This window comes from Martes martes (genome assembly GCF_963455335.1).
Source record: "Martes martes genome assembly, chromosome: 2".
NCBI lineage: Eukaryota > Metazoa > Chordata > Mammalia > Carnivora > Mustelidae > Martes > Martes martes.
Window position 1 is genome coordinate 102,782,132 of NC_137889.1, and position 26,634 is coordinate 102,808,765.

At 38.2% G+C, this 26,634-nt stretch overlaps 1 protein-coding gene across 2 annotated transcripts in view; it reads left to right on the plus strand.

Annotated features, from left to right (window-relative positions):
- NFKB1 (nuclear factor kappa B subunit 1) overlaps window positions 1–26,634 on the plus strand; it is a 118,984-nt gene that overhangs the window by 13,010 nt on the left and 79,340 nt on the right. Inside the window, exons 2-5 of one of the 2 annotated variants that reach the window (XM_080796230.1) lie at window positions 10,992–11,037; window positions 16,228–16,303; window positions 20,157–20,197; window positions 24,228–24,326. In XM_080796230.1, the coding sequence (XP_080652356.1) occupies window positions 10,999–11,037; window positions 16,228–16,303; window positions 20,157–20,197; window positions 24,228–24,326 (255 nt within the window). In that variant the 5' untranslated portion in view covers window positions 10,992–10,998. The remainder of the gene's footprint in view (window positions 1–10,991; window positions 11,038–16,227; window positions 16,304–20,156; window positions 20,198–24,227; window positions 24,327–26,634) is intronic. The other variant, XM_080796231.1, reaches the window with a different exon arrangement.

The window sequence follows — 26,634 nt, forward strand, 5'->3', positions numbered from 1 at the left end:
TCACTTCTTTGATATCTATTGAGACCTGTTTTATGGTCCAATATATGGTCTGTCTTGGTGATTGTTCCATGTGCACTTGAAAAGAATGTGTCTGCCAGTCATTGGTGTGTTCTATATATGCACTTAGTTTATTAATGATGATATTCCTACATTTTCTATATCTTTACTGATGTTCTATTGATTTGCTTTCATCAGTTACTGAGAGAGGAGTGTTAAAAATTTTAACTATAATTGTATATATTTCTGTTTCTTTCTTTAGCTCTGCCACTTTAGCTTCTTGTATTTTGAAGCTCTGTTAATATGTGCATACACATTAAGATCATTATTTCTCTGTGATGAATTGACCCTTTTATTCTTAAGAAATGTTTCTTTTTGCCACTGGTAATATTTCTTCTCTTGAAGTCTATTGTACCTGATATTTTAATATAACCTGCTTTTTTCTATCTAGTATTTCCATGATATAACTGTCATAACTTTCCATCCTGATACTAAACTATTTGAGTCTTTAATATTAAAGCATAATTTTTATGAAAAGCATTTACTTGGGTCTTGCTTTTTTTTTTTAAGATTTTATTCATTTGTTTGACAGACAGAGATCACAAGTAGGCAGAGAAACAGGCAGAGAGAGAGGAGGAAGCAGGCTCCCTGCCGAGCAGAGAGCCTGATTCGGGACTCGATCCCAGGACCCTGGGATCATGACCTGAGCTGAAGGCAGAGGCTTTAACCCACTGAGCCACGCAGATGCCCTGGGTCTTGCTTTTTTTGTCCAGTCTGACCATCTCTACTTTCTTTTGGTCTGTTTAGTCCATTTTCATTGAATATAATTATTGATATGGTTGGGCTTAAGGTACCATCTTGGTAATTATTATCTACTTGTGCCATCTGTTCTGTACTGGTTTTTTCCTCCTTTCCTGCCATCTTTTGAATAAGTTAATTTTTTTTAAGATTTTATTTATTTATTTGACAGACAGACAATCACAAGTAGGCAGAGAGGCAGGCAGAGAGAGAGGAGGAAGCAGGCTCCCTGCTGAGCATACCCCCATTTTCATCATCTTTGGCCTTTTTCATTCTTCCATGTACATCCAAATTGCTATCCAGTATAATTTCCCTTCATCATGAAGAGCTCTCTTTAACAGGCTGCAGACTTGCAGAGGATGAATTCTCTCGGCTGTTGCTTATTTGAAAAATAATACCAATTTCACCTTAATTTTTAAAGGTTATTTTGCTGAGTATAGAACTGTACACTAATCTTTTTCTTTCTTTCAGTATTTTCATCATTGTTCTGATAAGTCAGCCATCATACTTATCATTATCCCTGCTTGTCCCTGAGTGTTTTTAGGATTGTTTTCTAGAGCATAAATTTTTATCAGTTTTGTTGTGATGTGTGACTTAGCATGGTTTTGTCTTCATTCAGTATGGCATCTTTGAGATTCTTGGATCTATGGGTTGATTTTTTTTTTTAAATCAAATTTGGAAAATTCTTGGCCGTTATTTCTTCAAATATTTTTTTCTTCTCTCTCTCTGTAGGGCTCTAAATGACACATATAAGACCACAGGATATCGTCTCATAGGTCATGAAAAGTGTCTTAATTTCTTTCTGCCTTTTGTCTCTGTGCTTCAGTTTAGATAGATTTTATTGACTAATATTCAAGTATATTGATCCTTTCTTCTATAGTGTTCAATATGCTGATCAGGTCATCTAATAAAATCCCATTTTGATTTAGAATTTTCCTTTGGTTCTTTTTCTTTTTTATTTCCATTTCTCTTCCAAGATTCCCTATCCATTTAGAATGTTCATTTTTTCCTTTATTTTCTTGGACATATTGCTATTAACAGTTTTAAAGTCATTGGTTGCTAATTCCATAATTTGTGTCATTATTTTCTTTTGGGTCATATTCTCCTACTTCTTTGCATGTTTTGTCCTTTTTGTTGTACTCTGTGGGTACTACGTTGTAGAGATATGTATATTTGTCTTCCTTTAAACAGTGTTGAGTTTTGTTGTAATAGGCAATAAAGTTACTGGTGAATCACCTGGTTTTATAAAGTTGGGCTTAGAGTAGACTTTATTCTAGGGTATGCCCCTTATTCCAGGAGCATGGTCTTTCTGGTGTCACGGCTGAATGCTCCGATTGTTCAGTGATGTCTCTTCATCCTGGATGATTGGAACATCAGTGTTTGTCATAGGTTCCCAAAACTTCTGGTATCTCCATTCAGCTCTTAGATCCCTGACAACTGTTTTTCTAGTAGGCTTTTCGGAATCTTGTCCTGCACTAGCACAGCTTAGAATATATTCATTACCAGAGGTGACCCCATGCAGATTTCTGAACGTTTTTGTCTATGTAAATTCCTCATTTCTGGTACCCTGCCCAGTGAGAATGGTGTTCTCTGTTTGGACTCTACTTCCTTGTGTCATGGTTTGGAACATAGTCAAAGAGTGATTTTAGACTCACCTCAAGTGTTTCCATGCCCAGTGTCTTCTATTATTCTTCAGTTATTTTGTATAGTTTTACAGTTGTGTTGGGCATGTTCAATAATCATTACCCTGTCATGACTAAAACCAAGAGTCCACATTTTGACAAATCTGAAATTGCAATGTTTCCTACTATTAATATAATACCATTTTTTAAAAGTACTTAGTATTTATTAATTCAGTGATAGAAAGAAGCGAAGCTCTTATATCTACTTTTTAGGCATTTATATCCATTAAGAAGATGGTAAATATATAAAGTTAAATTGTAGTAGACCAATATGTTGTCAGGTGTAAAGTTACCAGTACACCTAAGTGTTAGAGCCCTTCCGTGGACTGCATAGCTGTAGGTTACAGAGGAAATACCGGGTTTCTGGGCAGAGGTCAGATTTGAGTAGAAGCTTGAAGAGTAGGTAATACATAAGTAAGAAAGATGGCATTTCAGGATGTAAGGCTACCATGAACAAAACACAAGGTGGAAATGAACAAGGCATTTTTGAATGATCAATCAGTCTGTCTATAATAAAGCGTTTTGGTTAGGACATAGGAACAGATGATGTTTATAATATGATTTAATATAATAATATAATAAGCTGATTGGTTGATGGGCTTTTGACCTTATAAAGGAGAATAGTAGGGAGGCTACTACTATCATTCAGAAGTGGGGCAGTGAAAGTTCAACTAGGATACAACAGTGGGAATGGAAAGGTGGGGCAGATACAAGAAATAATACAAGGAAGAAATCAGCAGGAATCAGTTATTGACTGAATATGTGTGAGATAAGGAGAGGGAAAGGAGAAAAAGGTGACAGAACTTTTGACCCTGAGTTCTGAGACAATGATATATTGGCAGAAACTGGGAAGTCAAGAAGAGAGCCATTGCTGCAGGAATGAGTAATTTGATTTTAGAGAGTTGAAATTGAGATTTTAGAGAATTGAAAGTACTAAAAGGTTTATTGTTTCTTAATGGTATCAGTGCTTAATGCTAGTAACAATGTATTAATACTTACATTTTGAGGGTTTTACAGTACTAATTGTATTTCTGTTTGCATTACAGTATTTTTGGCTAATGTACTTGTTTCCTTTGTTTTATTAGGAACTGAATAAGCAAATACAGTAAAAATGAGTACAGAATGTGGGGGTGGGGAACGGGTTCTGAATAGGACCCTAACAAAGAAAATATAATTACTGAATTGCCAAGATAACTAAACCACTCCGAACACACCCTCCATTTCCTGTGGTACTTACCATGTTGCATTGCTTTTGCCTATATGTCTTCCTACTTACTAAACTGTTGCATTCGTTAGCTTTTGCTGTGTAAAAAATTACCACAAAGCTAATTAAAACACAAACATTTGTTATTTCCCTCGATTTGGTAGACTCTCTAGGTCATCTGGTCTGGGCTGGTTCTGCTGATCTTTGAAGTCTTTTGGTTGCTCATCTGATGCTGTTTGGTTTAGGGGGGTGTCCAGTAGGACCTCTCTGCTCCACAGGATCTCTGATTCTCCAGTGGGCTAGCTCATGCTTGTTCACATGGCAGCAGTGTTCCAAGAGAGCAAGAATTGCTGTTGTAAGGCCTCTCTTGAAGCTGGTTTTTTTTTTTTTTTTAAAGACTATTTATTTGACAGACAGAGATCACAAGTACACAGAGCAGAGGCAGCAGAGAGAGAGTAGAGGCAGCAGCAAGAGAGCAGAGGCAGGCAGAGAGAGAGCGCGGGAAGCAGGCTCCCTGCTGAGCAGAGAGCCTGATGCAGACTCGATCCCAGGACCGTGAGATCATGACCTGAGCCGAAGGCAGAGGCTTAACCCACTGAACCACCCAGGCGCCCCTGAAGCCAGCATTTAAAACTCACACTTCTATCTTATTCTATTTGTCAGAGCAAGTTACAGGCCTGCTAAGATTCAAGGGTTGGAGAAGAAATAGATTTTACCTTTGGGTGGAATTGCAAAGAATGTTTGGTCATTGCTTTCAATCTACCACATCTGTGGGCCCTGGGAATACACTCTTGTATATTTTGCTGTCTTTGGAAACTGACACATAGTAAGTCTAAATATTTTTTTTCAGTGAATGACTAAATTAATGAAGGAAGGAATGCATTCAAGGAATATTTCAATATACCTTAGTTTTAAAGATCTACATTCTTTTATTCTACCATTAGTGAGTGTAGTGTTTTCTATGGACATATTTTAGAAAGGGAGTCTCTTTATTCTCCTTCTATCCTTTGTAATTGAACAAAAGAGATATATATTTTTAAAGATTTTGTTTGTTTGTCAGAGAGTGAGAAAGAGAGAGAGCACAAGCAGGGGGAGTGGCAGGCAGAGGGAGAAGCAAGTTCCTCACGGAGCAAGGAGCCTGACATGGGACTCGATCCCAGGTCCCTGGGTTATGACCTGAGCCAAAGGCAGATGCTTAACCGACTGAGCCATCTAGGCCTCCCCAAAGGAGATATTTAAAACAAAACAAAATAAAAAGCAGCTATTGTTGTTCTGGTATTTTCACCTTCACATTTGACTATCTCAGGAAGAACTCACTTGAGTGCATTGTCACAGTCCTATTCTGCTTTTTGAGCTATGCTCTGAGTGGACTAGCTCCAACCTGAACATGCAGGAGACCTGGAGCAAAAATGCTGGATTAGAATGAATTAAATTTTAAGTCAAGGGAAAAAATCACATCTGCCTCTTAGGCAGATGAACGAACCGTAGTCTACAGAGTCAGATTAGCTAGCATTACTCTGTCAACCTCAGCCAATGACTTGCTGTCAGTAAACCTCGGTTTTCTCCTCCGGGACCATATTTCTCAGGAATATTTTGAAAATTAAGTGAAATGTGTAAAGCATGCTAGTACTTCCTGATTCATTGGTAGTAATCAATGAGGTTTAGTTCTTTATACATGTGAACCAAAGTACTGTTATATGATGGTGTTCATCAGGTTTCTCTTTCGTGGCATTACTGACATTTGGGGTCAGATATTTCTTCATTGTAAAGGGTTGTCCTGTACGTTACAGGGTCTTTAGAAGCATCTCTAACCTCTACACACTAGATGCCTGTAGGACCATCCACCAGTGTGACAGCTAATAATGTCTCCAGATATTGCCAAATGTCCCTAGTGACAAAATACGCAGACATTTTATTCAACAGTAATAAGGATAGAGATAAAGAGGGAATGTGGCAGTGTACCCATACATGTAGGATAGGAAAGAAAAGTACTAGATTCTTCTCAGAATGCCTAAAATCCTTCCTGTCTGTATTACTTTTCCCATAACCTAACATAAACGAGTTTATTATGCTCTAACAAAATGCTTAACATTTACTATGTGCCAATGACTATGCTAATATGCTTTACATAAGTTAACAGTTGGAGGTTGTGTATGTATCTGCCCTCTCTATTGGATTGGCATTCCATTGTGGACAGGGACCTGTACCAGCTCCAACCACAATGTGTTTGTACTTCTGAGGGAGCTATTTTCTCTGTTGGTCACATTGGTAGCATTGCACCCAAGTAAAGCATTAAGGAGCTGAAAATGGGTGGCGGTGTGGAAAACACGGAAAATGAGTTTATACGAATCTAAATGTAGTAGATTACAAATACTGATTTTTTAAAAAAAAACTTTTAATAAACAGCTATTTTGTGAAAAGTAACTATTAACATTTCTTTCATCATCACTAAACTCACATATCGGAAGAAAGATGTAAATAAATAGCCCCTTTAAAGTTAAATTTTTTCTGTTATATTTATTTGAAGAGGATTCCAGTAGTGCTTAGAAACTGCTCACTCATTCATACTTCATGTGTGATTCACTATGTCATTAATTGTTAATGATGTCAGAGTTAAACTTTTAAGTTCAGCACAGCGTTTTTCTTTTTTCCTAAAAACATGTATTTCTAATTACATAAATGAGTTAGAAAATTAAAACATAGGAATGTATAACTTAGGTAGTAATAATCTCCATGTCACTATATATGGATACGAATTATTCTGTTTTTATTAATTATTTTTATTAACATATAATGTATTATTAGCCCCAGGGGTACAGGTCTGTGAATCATCAGGCTTACACATTCCACAGCACTCACCATAGCACATACCCTCCCCAATGTCCATAACCCACCACCCTCTCCCTACTCCCCCACAACTCAGCAACCCTCAGTTTATTTTGTGAGATTAAGAATCTATTATGGTTTGTCTCCCTCCCTGAATTATTCTTTTTAGCAGCCACGTAATATGTATGGTAAGAGTGTAGCAGTGTTATAATTAATCTGGCATCAAAGGACATTTAGGTTGTTTCCAGTTTTTTGCAGCAATGCATATCCTTGTACTAATTTTTTTTTTGCACATTTGCTCATATAATTCTTTAGCACAGATTTCTGGAAGTGGGATTGCCAAATCAAAAGATAATCTCAGTTGAATGTTTCCCGTTATATGTAGTACACACGTGTGTAAACCTTACAGTACATTTCCCCTGAAAAATTCCTCTGTCTAGATAAATAGGCTTTATCTATATCAATTTATTATTCAACAGAGAAATGGTGAAAAGTCACTGTCTTTCCTCTAATTTCATCTTCACTGCTATCGAGGTTGAGGTATTAAAATTATACCTAAGTGGTGTCTGTTATAGCTGAATATAATCTTGGAAATACACCCTTATCTCTCTGCTTCCCAACTGCATCCTCTGAATGGCACCTCAAATTCTGTTTTTTGAACTGCAGATTGTCAATGCGTTTGAAAAGCTTGTTTTCCTTTTTAACGAAATCTAATAGAACAAAAAGGGTATGTTTCCTTACAGCGGGCCCTGATCAAAAAAATGTGAATATATTTGGGATCCTAGAAAATTCCTCCACTTATAAGGAAGGAAGTGGTCTTGGCCTTGCTGCCTTCACTAAGAACTCTTTATGCTGGCCTTTGATGTCAGCGGTAAGATTGTCACAGATGTGCAGAAAATAGTCCATGAGGCATTTCATGTAGAACTCATCACATGTTTAGAACTTGGCCAGTTACATTATGCTTCTCAAGTGAGAAACACAAACAATCCCAGGAGAAGCTATTTTATTGCTACCTGACTGTATTTTCTATGTCTCTTTCCACAGTGTGAACATTTTCCTGAAGACCTCACCACTGGGGGAGAGAGACGCAGAGCTTAGGCCCGTCTCCTCACTAGTCAACCCAGTCTCTTCCTTTCTGTTTCAAGGTCCTTCCTCAAAAGCACAGAACTGTGCGAAGGGAAAGTGAGAGGAAGGGCTCACGGAGCAGGGGGCAAGGAGGGGCTTTCCCTGGTCTTTCCTAAACCTTCAGTTCCAAAGGCTTAGTTGGTGTTTCAGAATTTTGAAATAAAACTTGCTTTTACAATTAATGCAAATATGACTCCGTGATTCACCCTTTCCAAAGAATTCTTGGGTTTTTTTTGACATTTTATTTTTAAAATTATGAACTAACAGTGACATCACTCTGAGGGTTCCTGTTTCTTCAGCTCCTCACGGTGAATTTAACTGCCTTACAAAGCCCATACAAGTTCAGATTTCAATCACCACCCGGGTATCTCTTGGGCTGCGATTGGGCTTTTAAAACCATGATCTTTTGACAGACGTTTCTGCAAAAAGCCTGGGGAGGATGTTGGGAGGAAGACTGTGTTTAATTGGGCAGTTTGTCCAGTGCCTACAGTTTAGAGATTCTTGTTAAAGTTTTAACTACAATAAGGATCATGATAAGAACCCTGTTATAGTTAGAGTAGTTTTAGTTGAGTTTTTAAAATCAAAGTGAGGGCCACTGTATTTTAAATCCATACATTCAAAGGTCAGGAAATGATCTACAGCTGTATGTACATGTACATATATATAAGCCAATGGTCTTGCTCACATTAATGGAAAGCCAAAAGGCAAAAAGGAAATTTTAAAAATGTCTTAATATTTGTCTTGGAAGCTTGGACTCCTGTGGTGTTCTAAGAATAAGGATTTTCCACATGGAATATTATAACTGCCATTAATTAACACTGCATTTCAGTGTAACACTGACTATTTTACTAGTATTCTCCAGGTAACTGAAAATTATAATGATGACTATTTAATATAAATATATACCTAAGTACATATAAAAATCCAGGTTTACAGAGAGAGTTATGATTTGTTCTTTGAATGGGCATTTATTAGTCAACTAATCTACTCCAAGTTCAACAAAATTCTGCTGTTCTCAGAGGTCGATCCCATCAAAACCTCTATTTTACAGATGAGGAAACAGAGGCCATAGTGAGTTTCATTGTATATCCAAAGTCACACACTCAGCAGTGGGAGAATGCTGGAATTTTGAATGACTAAATTCCTTTTTACTGTATCAGGGCAATTTTCCCTTTTTTTAAGCTACTTATCTTAATTGATTACAGTTATTTCTCAATCTTTAGCAGTTTTATGTTTTAGACAAATATTTCTTTCAAATCTGCATGGAGTTCTTATTTACTGGACACACCTTTTTCCCTTCTGCTGAAGTTGGACCCTGCTCTGTATGCCACTAGCAGCCCTCACGAGGCTTGCTCAGTCCTCGTCAGGCACTGAGGGCTCTGGCAGGAGAGGATTTCATGGGAAACCAGGGTCCTCTTTGGAGGATCTTGTCCTTACTGGAGATATATTTGTTAGGGTAAAGGTTAGCCTGTTTTTTAAAAAATAATTTTTTATTAATTATTTTTATTAACATACAATGAATTATTTGCCCGAGGGGTACAGATCTGTGAATCGTCAGGCTTACACACTTCACAGCACTCACCATAGCACATACCCTCCCCAATGTCCATAACCCAACCACCCTCTCCACCCGCCGTCCAGCAACCCTCAGTTTGTTTTGTAAGATTGAGAGTCTCTTATGGCTTGTCTCTGTCCCGATCCCATCAGCCTGTTTTACTAGAGAGACTCAGCAATACACTAGGTCAAAGAACAAAGACACTTCTTCTTTCTCACACCACCACCACCAGTATTAGCCGCCATTCATCATCACCCATGTGGAAGAAGCTAGGTCTCCCTCACGTCTAGGTTTTATCCAGCAGGAAAGAGAGAGAAGCACACAAACATGAAGGACACATGGTGAGGGCCTTAAGCCCAGACCTGGAAGAGGCACACAAATAGTTTTGACATTCCCCTGGTGAGCATTTCAGCAAGTGGCCATCCCTAATTCTAAGGAAGTGTGGAGTAGAGTCTAGCTGAACAGTCACATTTCCAGCCACAACTATTACCATGCAAAAGGAGACAACAGATTTTGGTGTGCAGTTAACATTCTCGCCCAGAATCCCAAGTGCTTTACAGACTTCATGAAAGAAAAAAAAAAAAGAAAAACTTGTCTCAGGAATGTTGTATACCTGAAATTAATGTAAAATCATGTGTCAACTATATTTCAGTAAAAAATAGAAGAAAAATTTATTTGGGGAGTTAATATTTGCTTTCAGCCTTTTTGGTCCTTTAATCTTTCAAGTAAATAGATCTAAAATTTGATCTAGGTAAATTTAATAAATTCAGCTTATATTTAAAGTAATGATAAGGATAGTTCTTAAGTAAGTAAGCCCAAAATGATATGTGATTTTTAGATAAATTTTTTATCTGTCCATGTGGTTTCTCACTTTTTTCAGGGTCTCCGGGTAGTCCAAGATTGCTAGGGCCTGCCGTACATTAATATCTGGCTGGGATTTAAATCTGAGACTATAGCCTTGATAATAAGGACTCTTATAGTCTTTCCCTACCACTTTATTTTTTCTTTTAAAGATTATTTGAGAGAGAGAGTACACATGGGTGTGCGTGTGAGGGGAAGGGCAGAGGCAGAGAGAGAGGGAGAATCTCAAGCAGATTCCACTGTGATCATGGAGCCCGGCACAGGGCTCGATCTCAGGACCCCTCATGACTGAGCGGAAACCAAGAGCCAGACACTTAACCGACTGAGCAGCCCAGGTGCCCTTCTCTACCACTTGGACAAGGGTAGGAAATGACTTCCTGAAGTGGAACATGCTGGAGGGCAGAGCACCGCACACATTAGCTGTCCTCCCCTGGTGCTGTGCAGATCACTGACGGGCCCCTCTGATGGCAGGAGGACCCTCTCTGAGCTTCTCAACTTGAACTCTGGGTAGAAAGCTTGGGCACAGTTCTAGGACCATCACAGAATTCATGAAAGGCTGGAAAATAATCTACACGAAGCACTAAGACTGAATCCTCGAAGTCTAGGTGGTGACAAATAGAAGTGACATCTAAGAATTTAATTATGTATGCTTTCTATATAGAGGATGAAGATTGGTTTCACCAAACTCCAGGACACTGTTGTGAGCTTGCCCCAGTTTTGGATTGTACATACGTGGTAATTCCTTGATTGTGCAATTTTCCTGCTAGTAGATTTCAATTCCAAAAAGGAACTACTCTTCTAAGGTTGCTGTCCCCCCTTCTAAGATCTTTTAAAAAGGATTATGTTTGGTGTTACTGGAATAATGTAGTTTACTCCTGCATGATGGAATTCTTAAGCGTCATTCCATTCTTATAGTTTGGTTTGGTTTTGTTTTGATGCACAGCTCCAGAATGGCAGAAGACGATACATATTTGGGAGCACATGACCAAGTAAGTATTATAATCTCACCGATAATTTTTTTGTAAATGGATTCATATTTTTAAATATACAGAGGCAGCAGTATTATTTATCAGGAAAACTCTAAAATTGGTAAAAATTTATTTTAAATTGTTTTTGCCGTTTCTCTTTCCCTCCATGTGAGGTCAGAGGGGACATGTCCTATAAAATGAGTAACTCAGATCCTCCTATCACACATACTATTGCATAAAAATTATATATGTTACAGGTCAAATGATAACTACCATATTAGTTTCCCTGGGCTACTGTAACATGATCACAAACCAGTTGGCTTCAAACAAACAAACAAACAAACAAATATATGGGGCACCTGGGACATAGTCAGTTAAGCATACACCTCTTGGTTTTGGCTCAGGTCATGATCTTGGGGTTGTAGGATCAAGCCCGTTTCAGGCTCTGTGCTGGGTGTGGAGCCTGTTTGGGATACTTTCTCCCTCTCTCTGCATCCTCCCCCTCTCCCTCTCTAAACATAAAACAAAGCAAGAACAGAAATATATTCTTTTACAGTTCTGGAGGCTAGGGATATCAAAATCCAAAATCAAGATGATGACAGGGTCGGTTACTTCTGGAAGTTCTGAAGGAAACTTTGTCCCAGGCCTCTCTCTGCTAGCCTGCCGTGGTTGCCAGCAATTCTCTGTGCTCCTTGGCTCGTAGCTGGATTGCTTCTGCATACCTACCTTCTTCCCTGTGTGTCTTACTGTATCTCTGTATCCAAATCTCCCTCTCCTTTCCTCTCACAAAGTCCCCAGTCATTGGATTTAGAGTCCATCCTTCAGTATGACCTCATCTTGACTTGATTACATCCATGCAGACCTTATTTCTAAGTAAAGTTATGTACACAGGCACTGGGAGTTAGGATTTGAGTGTATCTTTTGGGGGGAAACACAAAATATTTTTTTAAAACTCATCTAACAAGGAAGCAAATTAGTGTAATGAAAAGACCTCTGGCCTTAGAATTCAGATATCTTTATGTAGGTGCTGGCTGCTACTTATCAGCTCTTAAAACTTGAGGAATCACTTAGCCCCCCGCATACCACTTTTCTCATTTGCAAAATAGGAATTCTAGCCCCATACTCACAAGGGTGTTGAAAAGACTGAATGGGCAATGAATGTGTTTTGGGAACATAAAACAGTTCGTTTTAAATTCACTTTGTTATGAAGGGATACCAGTGTCTTTTTTTTTCCCTTTTTCACCCAACTTTTTACTTTGAAAAATTTCAGGCCTAGAGAAATATTGAATAGTCCAACAGATCTTGGTAGATAATTAATATTTTGCTTCCTACCCATCCCTCCCTCCCTCTCCCTCTGTCCTTCTCCCTCCCTCCCTCTGTGTGTGTATGTATATATACAGACACATACATACATACATACATGTGTGTTTTATATACTTTATATTATATGTATGTTAAATGAACCATTTGAAAGCAGCTTTCAGACTCTAGGGTAATTATAATAACAATATTATATTTTTAACTAATGATTTTTAAGAAGTACTTAAAATATTGAGATTTATTTATTCATCAGCTATTTATTGAGGCACTACTATGTACCAGAACATTGGCTAAGAAGGACTACAAAGTAAGTGATACAGCTGCCATTCTAATAGGAGGGACAGAAACATAGTTTCTATATGGTGATAAATGCTATTGTAGTAATTTGCACAGAATGATCCAGAAATGTCCAAAGTGATCACTCTACTACCTGAGAGGGAAGGGCAGGGTTTTGAAGAACTTTCGAGAGAAAATCTATGTATGTTGTGATTTGGAATATGTAGTTTGCTAGACTAGATAAGGAGCGGGAATGCTAGGTACCAGGACACCCTGGCCCAAGACTCATAATCATTTCACATTAAAACTTTAGCAGCAGGTGCCTGGGTGGCTCAGTGGGGTAAGCCTCTCTCTTTGGCTCAGGTCATGATCTCAGGGTCCTGGGATCGAGTCCCGCATCAGGCTCTCTGCTTGGCAGGGAGTCTGCTTCCTCCTCTCTCTCTCTGTCTGCCTCTCTCTGCCTACTTGTGATCTCTCTCTCTCTGTCAAATAAATAAAATCTTTAAAAAAAAAAAACCACAAAACTTTAGCAGCAACCACCTAAAAAATGGATTTTCCAAATTTACACATGCAAACAATCAGTCGGGAAAATAAAACCAAAAGTGAAATACTTTTTAAAGTATCTGGTATCACTTCTTCAAATAAAATAAACTTGTGCAGCATTCACTGCTCTTGATAATGTTCCGATTTATTTAGAAAGAATGAGTAGGCATTGCTTTTCACATTAAGATGCTCCTTTTGAATTTTATTGTACAAATGGTGATAGAGGATCAATCTAGGAACATTTTCTTTGATTACAGCAGAAGAGATATTGGCTACTCATTTACCTTTCACTTTTAATATGCTGTCTCTAAATTGGAAGGCAAACTCTAACCAGCATTCGGGCTGTTCTGCTTGGTTTTAGACCATGCCTTCCTGTCTATACACAGGAAATCTTATCAACAAGAGATGGTCCTTTATGCCACACAAAAGTAAGACCTGCTGAAAACATTCATTTTGAGAGATTTTCTTAGGTGGGCACTTCTGTGATCATTAGCAACAGATGGGGTACGATCTGATATTTCCATTTTTGAAGCAAGAGGTTCTTGAAGTAGGTGGGTTTTTTTTTTCCCCTTGTCTCAAGCTTAACAGTATGTATTTCCTGAGGCATTCATGTCCTCAGTGAAATATTCCCAGTGTTTTAATGTATTCCGGAATTTGCTCTCCGACTGTGACCTAAAACACACAACAAGCTGCAGCTCACAACGCAGCTTCTGTCTGCCTCGTCTGAAGTGGAGTGTGCGCCTCCTTCCCAAGACCAGTGCTCTGCTCTCTACTAGGTTAGTGTAGCCCCTCCACCTGCCACAGGACCAGAGAGAAGACATTTTCTTGCCAGGTCATCTCTCTTGCTCTGAGACCGACGACCGGCCAATACTCTCTGTAAGGTGGGGCCCGTTTTTTAAGATAGCGTTGGGTTTTTTTTGTTTGCTTTTTTGTTTTTTCTAAAAATTTTATTTATTTATTTGACAGACAGAGATCACAAGTAGGCAGAGAGAGAGGAAGGGAAGCAGGCTCCCTGCTGAGCAGACAGCCGGACACAGGGCTTGATCCCAGGACCCTGAGATCATGACCTGAGCCGAAGGCAGAGGCTCCAACCCACTGAGCAACCCAGGCACCCCGAAAACATGTTTTTTGATTCCTATTATTTTCTTTCCAGCGAACAACAAATAGCATAGATAAACTTTACTCGTAAGCACTGAAGTGGAGCAGATATACTGTTCCTCAATTGAATTATTTGCATACCTCACAGCTGGATCTGAAATGTTCTTTATTTAAACACCCTGTTTCTTACTCTTGTTTTAACTAGGCATGCTAGGCTCATAAGTCCCAGAAACCTCCAATAATATACTAATTAAAAAAAAAGGAGGGGTGCCTGGGTGGCTCAGTCAGTTAAGCATCTGCCTTCAGCTCAAGCATCAGCCTTCGGCTTCGGTCATGATCCCAGGCTTCTGGGATCCACCCTGCATCGGGCTCCCTGCTCAGCGTCTGCTTCTCCCTCTCCCTCTGCCCCTCCCCCCAGCTTGTGCATGCTCTCTTGCTTGCTCACTCATTCTCTCTCAAATAAATAAATATCTTTTAAAAAAAGAAGGAGTAAATTGTAATGCTGGTTTTTCTTGTTGTTTAACACTAGCTTACTAACTAGTGTATCATAAAGAATGAAATACGGTTGGTTTATGTGTGGTCCACAGACATTTCAAACAGATGACTTATTTAGATTGAAACAAATACTAAGCTCAGAAATACAAACTTTAAGTCCTGAATAAACTAATTGGAAAGGAAATTTTCTCTTGGGGTAGGTAATTATTAGTAACTTATCAAGATAGAATATATAATTCAATCAACACATATCACTTACCCACTGTGTTAGTTCTCTGTTGCTACTGTAACCAATTACCACCCATTTAGTGACTTAAAACAACACAAATTTATTCTCTTACAGTCTGAATGTCAGAAGTCTAAAATCCAGGTGCTTGCAGGGCTGCGTTCCTTCTGGAGGCTTTCTTGTCCTTGCTTCTTTGAGCTTCTAGAGGCAGCCTACATTCCTTGGCCTGTCATCCTCATCACATTAACTTCTTTTTTCCAGTCATACCTTCTACTGTTCACTTTGATCTCCTCCATCCCTCTTACTGGGCCCACTTAGATAATTCAGGATTATCTCTCTGTGTTCATATGAGAAAGAGAGAGAGCATGAGCAGTGGGGACGGGCAGAGGGATAGGGACAAGCAGAACTCCCCAGTGAGCAGGGAGCCCGATGCGAGGCTCTGTCCCAGGGCCCTGAGATCATGACCTGAGTGGAAGTCACTCAACAGACTGAGCTACCCAGGCACTTCTATGTTCATATTCTTCATAACATCTGCAAAATTATTTTTGCTCTATGAGATAGCATTTGCAGGTTCTGGGGATTAGAATGTAGTTGTCTTAGGGGGGAGGGTGCATTATCCAGCCTGTCACACCCACCAAATTCCAGGTATTTTGCATTGTGCTAGGTAAATAAAGGTAGAAAAAAAAAGTGAGGGAGCTCTGTGCTCAGTTGTATCTACTGCTTAGACTGTGAGTTATATTTTCAATTTTTTTGTAAATCGCTCCAGGGCTATTGCCTAATTCTTATAGGTCTTGAAGTTGTATGGCTAGAGTAGGCACTTCTTTACCATCATAAAAGAAATATTTCTAGGATTTCTAAGACTATATTCCTATGCTCATATTTTTCAGAGTACAGCTTTAAATCATTTATTTAAAAAATATTAAGGATCCACTCTGCAATAAATAGACACTGGGACCTAAAGAAATACTAATAAGCAAGCTACACTCGGGTGCTGGCCTCTGTGGACTTTATAGTTAGGTCATTCTTCTCAAATCTCTTTGCCACATAAACATGGCCCAAACATGTAAAGTTCTGTACACGTGAGAATTTTGCTAGGTGTCTCATGAACGTGTTTTTAAAATACTGATTTGAAATATTTCCAGGTATTTTTTTGCTTTGGTTATCCAATAATTGTTTTAGGTGTTCCAACTTCAAATATTTAATACAGTGTTGGAAAAATAAGGATTGAATTATTTAAATTTTCTTTTTTACAGATGTTTCCTTTGGATTCTTTGTCTCATACAATATTTAACCCAGAATTATTTCAACCAGACATGCCACTACCTACAGGTAAGAAACTTCTTCATTCCTGTTACCCTGTCATTTATTTTGCTTTTCCTTTTTTTTTTAAATTCAAGATTTGCTAATAGCTTCTTTTAGATAGTCAGTAAGACTCCTAGAAAGGAAATGGGGATACATGTTTTAAAAACCAACTGTCACTAGACTTGTTGGAACTATATTTGCACAAACATGTTCCACCCCACTTACCCGTTGTCTGACTTAAACAGTTGTTAGTCATCTGTGAGGATGACTTGGAAGGACTTTTTTTCTGGTAGCATTTTCCTTTTCACCCAGTCTTAATAGCTGTTGATTCTGTACAACGCCTCTTTCCTTTATCCCAGATGCACATGAGGTACTCTCCACTTCTCAGACCTATTCCCCAAACATTTATGTGAGTGTCTTTTGGGTGCCATCCACGATGCCAGGCTCTGGGGAAACAAAGTTTATAAAAGTTTACAAAAATCATAAACATGATCTCAGTAGAAAAGTCATCTTTTTAAAAAGATTTTGGCTTCACATTCTGACATTGGATAAAATTTGTGATAATCATCCTTCCTTCTAACATGACTATGTTTTACCATTGACAAATTGTTGAATCTCATATGAATGGTTTTAAAAATCATCTCATTTAATCTCTTCTTATTTTTGATTTGTATGTAAGCTTTGTGTGATGGCTCTTTTTATGTGCTCCTCATATCACCAGTGGGACGTAACGTATGCTCCCAAGCAGATTGAGAAAATTTTGTAAGGTGTATATAGAACAGAGAGTTTTGTACTGCGGGCATCTGGCTGGCTCAGTTAGTAGAGCATGTGACTCTTGATCCCAGGGTTGTGAGTTTGAACCTCATGTTGGGTGTAGAGATTACTTAAAAAAAAAAAATACTAATAAAACAAACAACAGCAACAACAAAAAACAAAAAAACCTAGAGACTTTTGTAATCACCAAAGTGGACATCAGCTATTCTATTTACCGTGGACTTGGCTTGTCCTCATTGAAAGACTTCATCCAGTTTGGATCGTTCTCACTTAAAATTATTATTGTTACTACGGTGCCCACTTCTCATTTTTTAGATCAAAAATGAAATGATCTTTTTTTTATCTCTATTACATATATCTAGGAATACTTGGGATGGGAAAAATAAATCTGCTCTATGTCCCCCTTCCTAGCAGAAGTCATACTGCTGAGGGTTGTCTCGCTTTACCCCACAAAGGGCATTTTGTAGGCTGTCATATGTGAGGTCTCGTGAAGTGCTGTGAATTCTGAGCCGTAGGTCAACTTCCTGTGAACAAGTAGAGATCTTGGTATCTTCTGCATTTCCTGTGAACTTTTTATTCTGGGGTTCAAAGTTCTTTCTTAGTATCAGTGCTTTATTGAAAGCCTAGGAACTTGGTTCTGCCCCCAGAAAACATAAACATTTCCATTTAATGCTTTGTAAATGCCAAACAGTACCCTGAGTAGATGCTTTCTTAATGTTTTTATTTCATCAAGTTTATGGAGGTTGAAAAATCTCCATAAATATGAGGTGGTCAGAGCTTCATGTTGTAGAAATTATTTTGCCATAGTATTCGAAAAACTCTTAAAATTATACCTCAAAATCTCATATCCCTGTTATTACCTCATCATTTTTATTGTTATGTTTTTCCTCTCTGTTGCAGTGGCATAGTCCAGTTTTTATGATCCAAGATGTATGGATGTTTTATTCACATTTTAAAAGGGTAGAGAGGTTATGTAGACCAATATTAACTTGTAATTCTTGTATGGACTGTTGTATCTTCTTGAAATCTGAAACTATTAGTTCTACTACTTCTTGAAAACTCTCTGTGATAATGTACAACTCTTAGGTCTATAATGTTATATGTAAGTTAAATTTTTCTGCGTAGTGGGATGTTACTTCATGGCATAGAAATGTAGCCAAAAGAAAATTGGCATTAGAATGAATATGCGCATATCAAGTCTAGTTTTCTAGTTGATTTGACTTTTGAGTGTGTTCCCTAAAAGAGAAAAATGGCCCCATTTCACTAAAAAATTCCCAAACCTTGGAATTTCACATACTTAAAGGAAATTAAGCCATATAGCAAAAATAATAACAAACCTTCCAAGTATTTTTAGAAGAGTTAATAAGTGAGAGATTGAAATTTAATGTAGATGTGACCTAACTCTTCTGTATTTTCCATCACATACAAAGGTTACTTTTTTAGAAGTCTCTCTTCTTAATTTAGCTTTGTAGAGGGAATATTTTTATGAGTAGATTGGTTACATTATCACATAAGCTGTATTAGTAACATGAAAATATTTCTATTTCTAAGCAATTTTATCTCCTTATCAAAAATTAAGTCCTAGACATTTTTTGGAATTTTTAAATTACAGCTTTTTTCCTAAAAATATCTTAAGGTATCCAGGATAAATTTCATATAGATAAGAGAAGATAATTTTCTTAAATTAATACTGCATTGGACAGTCACTACCCATTTTTCCTTTTCTTGTGTATGTTTTGCTTCAAATTTATTCATTTTTTTTAACTGACTTCCTTATAAATTTCTTGCATAGTAACAGGAAATAATTATACTTTTGTTTCCTCCAGCTCTCTAGCCTTATCCTGATTTATCATGACATGGAGAAGATAAAAATAAATTCTCTGTTAAGTTATAGTTTATTTTTTAATTTCAACATGAAGGTTTAAATCTTCATAAACTTGTTTATCCAAAATATTATGAACATCTGTTCTCTAAAAGAATAAACTTCTGGCTAAGAGACTGTTAACAACTGAAATGAACACAGAACCATTCTCCTAGAATTTTGTTGGTATCAGACATCCTAATTTACAGTCAAATGAGTGAGAAACACCGTATGCCTCTGTTACAGAGCTGTGGGTTACTAGACTATTAACATAAAAACCAGCTGGGGAGCTTAGGGACTTTATCTCCTATCGAACAATTTGATTTTATCCTATCAGAGGTTCTGATTTGCCTTTGATTTTTCCAAAGTCAGATATAGTCAGGGTATGGATTAAGCTTCTAGTCTTCTTTATGTTCTTGCAATAATTTATTGAAATGCACCTATCTTCAGTTAAATTATTTTCAAAAAGGATTTTCTAAAATGCCTGTGCTGTTTTAGAGGAGTTGATGTGAGAGTATTCCGTATTCAGAAATTGTACACAAACATCAAAAGCTATGAATTAGCAAGAAAAGTCCACCAGACTTTTGGTCTGAGAGACCAGATGAAATTTGGGAGGGCAGGGGAAGCAACCTAGCCAGTTGGGGAATGAAGGCGGCACTTGGGGATTCAAATAAGGGAAAGGAACTGAACACTTAGTTCAGGAAGGGCAGGTAGCCTGAGATCACTCTGTGTCTTTCACACATGTGGGTGCCAGTTCGGTCTCTTCTACTTTCACATGAGGCACATTCTCTTTGAGGAATGGAAGTCAGAGTCTAATGATGTGAAGGCAAAAGGAAATGTCATGGTGCCCAGGATATGGTTGCTGTCTTTAATTGGTATTTGTGTCATTTTAAAAATGCTTTGTTAGTAGTCAAGATTGTGAAGGCTGTTGACTTCTTCATCCTTGCCAGACAGACATCACACCTTTGCTTGGATCATGCAATGTGCTATCACCATTCAACAAGTGTTTATTTATCATGGTTCTCTAAAGGCATAAAACTGTTGTTAAAAATAAATTTGCTAGTCAAATGAGGAAGGTAGATTATATCGGTATGGAATATTAACTAAAAAATGAATTTGAAACCTCTACTTAAAAACATAATTTCAGGGTTGTTGTTTTTTTTTTTTAATTTGCTTTATATTTTGTAGCCAATTTGAGAAACCTCACAGTGTCTTTTGCTTTCTGTTTGTTGTTTTCGCTTTTAGCAGATGGTCCATACCTTCAAATATTAGAGCAACCTAAACAGGTAAGAGTTAAAGGGATGGGACTTTGTCTTTAAATGTGAGATCCATAAGTCTCATATTCATATCTCAAGCACTGAATAAAATGACAAGTGAATTTTATGAAGGGGGTAGCTTATCTAGAAATGCAGGATCCTGCCAAATTATCTGATAACTTCATTTGTCTACTTCACATTCCTCTTAGTCATTCTTCCAAGTGTCCTGAGCCTCAGTAGTAGTTCTGTAAAACCTAGATGATTATAGATCCTTGCTATCTCACCATCTCCACCATCTCTGCATAGCAGGCCACTCCTAGGAAAGGCAGAGGTCGTCTCCATTCATTTCCATTTATAAGGAAACGACCATCCATGTAGTTCATATACACTAATGTACACCCATCAACTCTGTTCCTGCACAGGCGGTACTTCTTCACCTTCCTCCTTCCTTTAGAAGCTCCAGCCTTTTTTGTTTTTTCTTTGGAGCATGTGACCTAAGATTTTAAGTACCTGTGGGGTGTAGGTAATGTATTAAGAGGGACAATTGAGTCCTTGTCCCTCTGGTGTTAGCCTGAGACTCACCCCCATTGGATACTGAAGAGGAGTATTTTATTTTGTCAGGTTCTTCCTCTTACCATTAATTTTGTCGGGGATGCCTGGGAATTGAAGTGGCTTCCTCACCATGCCCCGACTCTGTGCATAAATATTTACTGGAAATTAGATAAGACCATTTTTATGAAAGAGGAGGGAAGAGAATCTTCATGCTTCTCTTAGAGGGTATGGAGAGAGCTCAATTATTAGGGGATTTTTAGACTAGTACAAATCCCCACAGAATGAGGACAGAGTGAGTAGATCTCTGAATGGATGTGCTTACCACATTTGACAAGACTGGAGATGCATATACCTGCTGTCTTGCACTTACTACAAAAAACATTTCTTAATGTTTCTAGTAGCTCAGTAGAGTGAGTGTAACACTTCTGCTTTGTGTAACACTGAGCCAGTGCTAACTAGGTCAAGAACTTAAATAAAACATCCATCCATTGTGGTTACTGCAATTGTGATGTGTGTTTAGATTTCGGTTAGAATTTAAAGGATAGAACTATCTTAGCTATCATTATAGGGCTGAACCGAGATAAAAAGCTTTCAATGCGGAGAATGCCACGTGAGACTTCGGACATTGTTCTGGTCACTTGCGGTGGCAGACCTACTCCATGGGCTGCCAGCAGGACTTGCTTTGCCTTACTTCCATGTCCACTTCTTTAGTGTGACTTCTCACAAGATGTAGCCGTTTTCTCAAAGACCCTCCCGGTGCTAGGTTTATCTCCTGCAAGCCTGTGCAAGTGGTCTGGCCTCCTGGAAAATTCCCTAACTTGCAAAATCTGCATTAACTCATGAGAGTGAGACATCAAACCCAAATCTGTTGTCTCTGCATACCAGGCAAAGCACGTTTTTCAAATATCTATTTTCATAAGCATAAATAATAAGAATTTTTAAATACAGTTTAAATTGACACCTATGATTTACCTAAAGGGCTGTGTAGTTCCAAAATTCAAAATTTAATTCACTACACACAGATGTCTAAAAGCTCACCTGAGTAACACAATGTGTTTGTTTATCAAGCTGATGTTATTTTGATGTCTGACTCCAGTGAAAGTAAAAAGATTGCATTCAAGTCAGACTTTCTGACCGGATGAATGTAGCCCTTGCCTTTGAGGTTGATGACTCATCGTAAGCAAATGGAGTTACTAAAATGAATGGCTGTGGATCGACAAACCTCTAATCTCAAAAATTTAGAATCAGAAACACATTTCGACTATACGTGTGAAGACATCCTATCTTTCTGAAAAAAATGTAATAAATTTCCATCCTCAGGTTAAAAATTCCTATGCACAGAAGTTTAGATCCTCTTACGCAACCATGAATGCTACCTATTGTTTTTCAAACTGTTTGCAAGCTATTGAGACATATCTCTTTCCTCATATTTCATTTGACATGACTCCCAATAAGATATCAAAGTATCCGTGTGTATATTTTTCTACCTGCCTAAAGGAATTTTGTGATTAAAGATAATGAATGACTTTATTAAAATTTTTCATTAAAAAAATTTTAAATAAATGTTAGAAAAATATTTTTTCTTTGCCACAATTTTCCCCAGCTCTGACAGAGATGAGTCATAGCGTAGACGACTAATCTTTAGAATATCCAGTTCTGTCACGTATTATTCAGTGCTAATTATCTAATGCTTTTTAAAAACTGAGGTTGTATTTAAGTAGATTAGCAGTCAGTAAATCTCTGTCTTTATGGTTAGTCAATTCTGGAGGCTTATGTAACACATGCTGCTGCTTTTTCATGCTATTCGAAGTTTCATTCAATTATTAAAAATAAGCCAACAGCCCTTGTCTATAAAAGGTATAGGGCTGAATTTGTAACTTATTTTTTGGTTTGGATTTGGTGAGAAACAGAAGAGAGGAATTGCTCCTAATGACTAACCTCACCTCAGAAGGTTTCCCTGGTATTAGGTCTGAATTCTCCTGAGGAGTCATATGCAAAAGTTGTTTTAAGTCCCAGGTTATTGAGTTGATCATACGCTGCAGATCCGTGTATGACTTGAGAAACTTTCCCACACTAGGCAATTTACTTCAGGCCTTACTCATCCTGTGAAATATGCTTTAGGACCAATCCTCTTTGGAAATCAGAAAGTTCTCAGAAAATATAGGGATGGTTCCAGACACTTACCAGAGGTTTAAATTAGTTCAGGGCCCCTGGACCACTCAGAATATTTTCCAAGATCCTATGATGCATAATGAAATGTTGTGCCATCTAAGGAGGGCAAGAATTTTTACATTGACCCATGAGCTTAAAACTGTTCAAACCTTTGCATTTGCCAGGCTTTGCAACTGTTATGAATATGTAAGGTAGAAAGCCCCTGCTGGCAGGTAGTGGGTGTGTGGAGCTTCTGATGGCCTAGTGATCTAGCACTGTTTATATGAAATCAGTCCCACTATAAAAATAAATGGAAGGTGAGGCTGTTCCTTAAAGAGTATTAAGATATTTGAAAAGGATTTTAAAAAAGAAAGACTGGTTAAATTTAAACTCTAACACTAACATATTGATTGACAGCTGTATAAAGTTGAGTCTTTCAGGAAAAACATTGAAAGCTCCCTCAATATTAAGCTTCCTTAATATCAGGTACATTTTCTTAGTATTCCTTGCTGCTCTATTCTTGGTATACAAATAGGTACAGTTATCACTGTTGGCTTTGTAAATCATAAAATGCCAGAACTGGAATAGACCTTACAGATGGTCTTGTCTAATTTTCTCATCTGTCTAGATTAAACAACAACAACAACATGGAACTTCGGTGTTCATCAGCCCACAGTAGTTCACATGGTTCAAAGCTTCCAGCTATCTCTTCACGGATTTGCTACATCTGTAGAATTCTTGGGTTAAGAATATTGAAAGGGATTATCTGGTTTTGGATTACTCAGGTCAGTTAACATACCAAGCCTGAGCTTGATGATATCAATAATCATAAAATCCGAAATCTTCTCAACTTTAGCAGAGTATGTTCTACAACACGGATGCAATGTATTTAACAGGACATTTCTATAATCCCTCCTGAGCCAACTGTGATCAGAGTAGATAAAGGAATGCCTTTAAGTAAGAGTCAAAGAAGCTTAAGTCAGTAATGTGGCCAAGTTTGGAGCTTGGCTGCAGCAATTCGAGATGAGGAAACTCTGATTCAGACAAGCTACAGCATGTCCAGTTCAGGCTTAAAACCTTCAGCAGCTCACTCTCCGCATATGCACAGCAGGAGAGGTCCTGCGGGGTTAGGGACCTGGCTTTTAAGCCACAGCTCAGTACACAAGTATCAATTGACATCTATGTTTATAATAAGATTATGGGAAAAGTGGTTCTTGTTTGTAGAGTCCCCTTTCACATGTATGTTTTTCCTCTCTCACCTAGTACATACAAGAATAAAACATTTGTATATAACTGTGCCCCTATAATTTTTAATAAGTACTTCTCAAACTTGTTGACTCTGTATTCACCTTTGCAGAGAGGATTTCGTTTCCGTTATGTATGTGAAGGCCCATCCCATGGTGGACTCCCCGGTGCGTCTAGTGAAAAGAATAAGAAGTCCTACCCTCAGGTCAAAGTAAGTTTGTGATGTCCTTCTATATGATTCCAGAAGATTTGATTGCCTAAGAGCAAAAGAAAGGAATGCTTTAAGGGAGTACCGTCTGCCTTTGGTCCTAAGCTGTTCACATGACCATTATAATTTTTAAGTAAGAAATTTGACTCTTAGCAATAGAAGTGACACATTTTAAGATTCTATTAATATTTCCATGTAGTAGAAATCTCAACATCAACCAACATTTACTATTTCTTGATCACCTTCAAGTGGTTTTTAGTTGTAATGCTTCCTGAAATTTTAATAAATCTTCGAAAGAAGTGCTTGATTTCAGCCCTTTGGAGATTTAGTGAGAAACAACAGATGACTGGGTGTGGGATTATGTGGCATGGTATTTAAGAGCATGAACTCAGATCCGGGCTCTGTGAAGATCTGTGTGCCTTTGCCTGGGTTACCCAACACTTCTAGCCCTCGAGACCCTAATGTGTACAATGCAGAAATGTTAGTGGTCTGTACCTCATAGAGTCTTGTGGAGATGGAATGAGAACATGTATATTAGCGTTCCCCAGAGAGTCTGCAAGTCTTGTAGGGCCTCTCCTTGAGCGACTGTACAAACCACATGTGCTGGTCCACGGAACCTACTGCTTCCAGACGTGCCTGGGGCAGGCTAGGTCGAGCCTTTTACATGTCTTCAGGTTCTTTTTCTGTCGTTAGTTTAATTGAGAATATCTTTCCCAGAGTTAGTTTGAGCTTTTTATTCTCATACCATGACGCCTTGTTCCGTAGGCTGATTGCTAAGAGTTTTGCAGATAAACCAGTCAATAATTACAATTCTGCTATTTGTAAAAGTTTTGTTTGTTCGGTAATTCAAGACTGTGGCAAAAGACTATCAGCTCCGTTCCCAGTAAGGTGTGAGTGCCTCTCGGGGTACAGCATTCTTCTATATTTTGTTGTTGGTTTGTTTTGGGGACTAGGTGAAGGGCAACAGGACAGATCCTCAGTAAAACTGTGACGTGAAGGAAATTTGTCTCTGGTGTTGCCAGCCTTGTGTTCTGCCTCCTCCCTCTCCTCCCTCTCCTCCCTCTCCACTTCCAGGTGCAGGCCTCTCTAATTTCTGATCCCTATTCCAAGACAGAAGACAAAATACTGTGTATTATTCCTTACCATTTGAATGACACTCACACATATTATCTAGTATCAGTCCTACCTGACATTTTGCATTGGAAGTCTCCTAGCTAGCTGCCCTGTGGGATAAAAAGATGTTTTACTCCCAGTCAGGGTCATCAGGCAGGGTAAATATGATGTGTTAACCACAGTCTTATGGTCTCAAGTCCTTTAGAACCTGGGTGAGGAAAGAGGAGCGGCAATTAAACAAGAGAATTAGCATTTATTAAGCACCAAAGAGTTGCCAAGTGCTTTAGATACATAATCTCTTCTAATCCTCACAACCACCCTGGTAGGTAAAAAGTGTATTGTCTGTGAGGAGACTGTGGCTCAGAGAGAGGGATTCACTTGTCTTTCTCAAGGATGGCTGGCTTTTCTTCGCAGACTGTTGCTTGTTGAACTCTCCACGTGTGGGGTGCTGGAGGCAGGGACCTAGGGAACAGGACATGGGAGGACCAGGGTAGAATAAGGAGCAGAGAACTGTAACTCTGAAAACAAGAGGGAGAGAGGCTTCGGGGGCAAAGTGTACTCAGATGTTAGGAAGTCAGAACCAGCACTTTTTTTTTGCTTTTCTTTCTTTCTTTTTTTTTGAAAGAGAGAGAGTGCACGGATGCAAAAAGTGAGAGAGGGGGAGAGAGAGAACCCTGAGTAGGCTCCACACCCAGTGCAGAGCCCCGATGTGGGGCTTGATCTCAAGACCCGAGATCATGACCTGAGCTGAAATCAAGAGACGGATGCTTAACCACCTGAGCCACCCAGGCTCCCTCTAGCCCTTGTCTTTTTAACATATGTGTTTGACATAAATATTTCATGTGTTTATGTGTGTGTGCTTGTGATAAGGGTAATTGAAAGATACGTATTATCAACTTTGGTATTGGTTATAATTACTGAAGAATTAACATTAAGAGAAAAACTTTTTTTTCTGGACTAGCTCTGTACAAAAAGATTAAATTATAGTATTTTCATGAACTGCTTATTTGTAATGCTTCAGGCTTTTGTGGCTAAGTAGCAATTTTTGATACTAACAAATGCATAGCATTACCTTTGTTGTAAATTTATTAACTAATAAAAAACTTTATCCATTTATGCTCAGTCTTCATACATCCTTCTCATGTAGTGGTTGCTGCCTCACATTTACAAAATAATTTAGAAATGAAACAGCCTAATG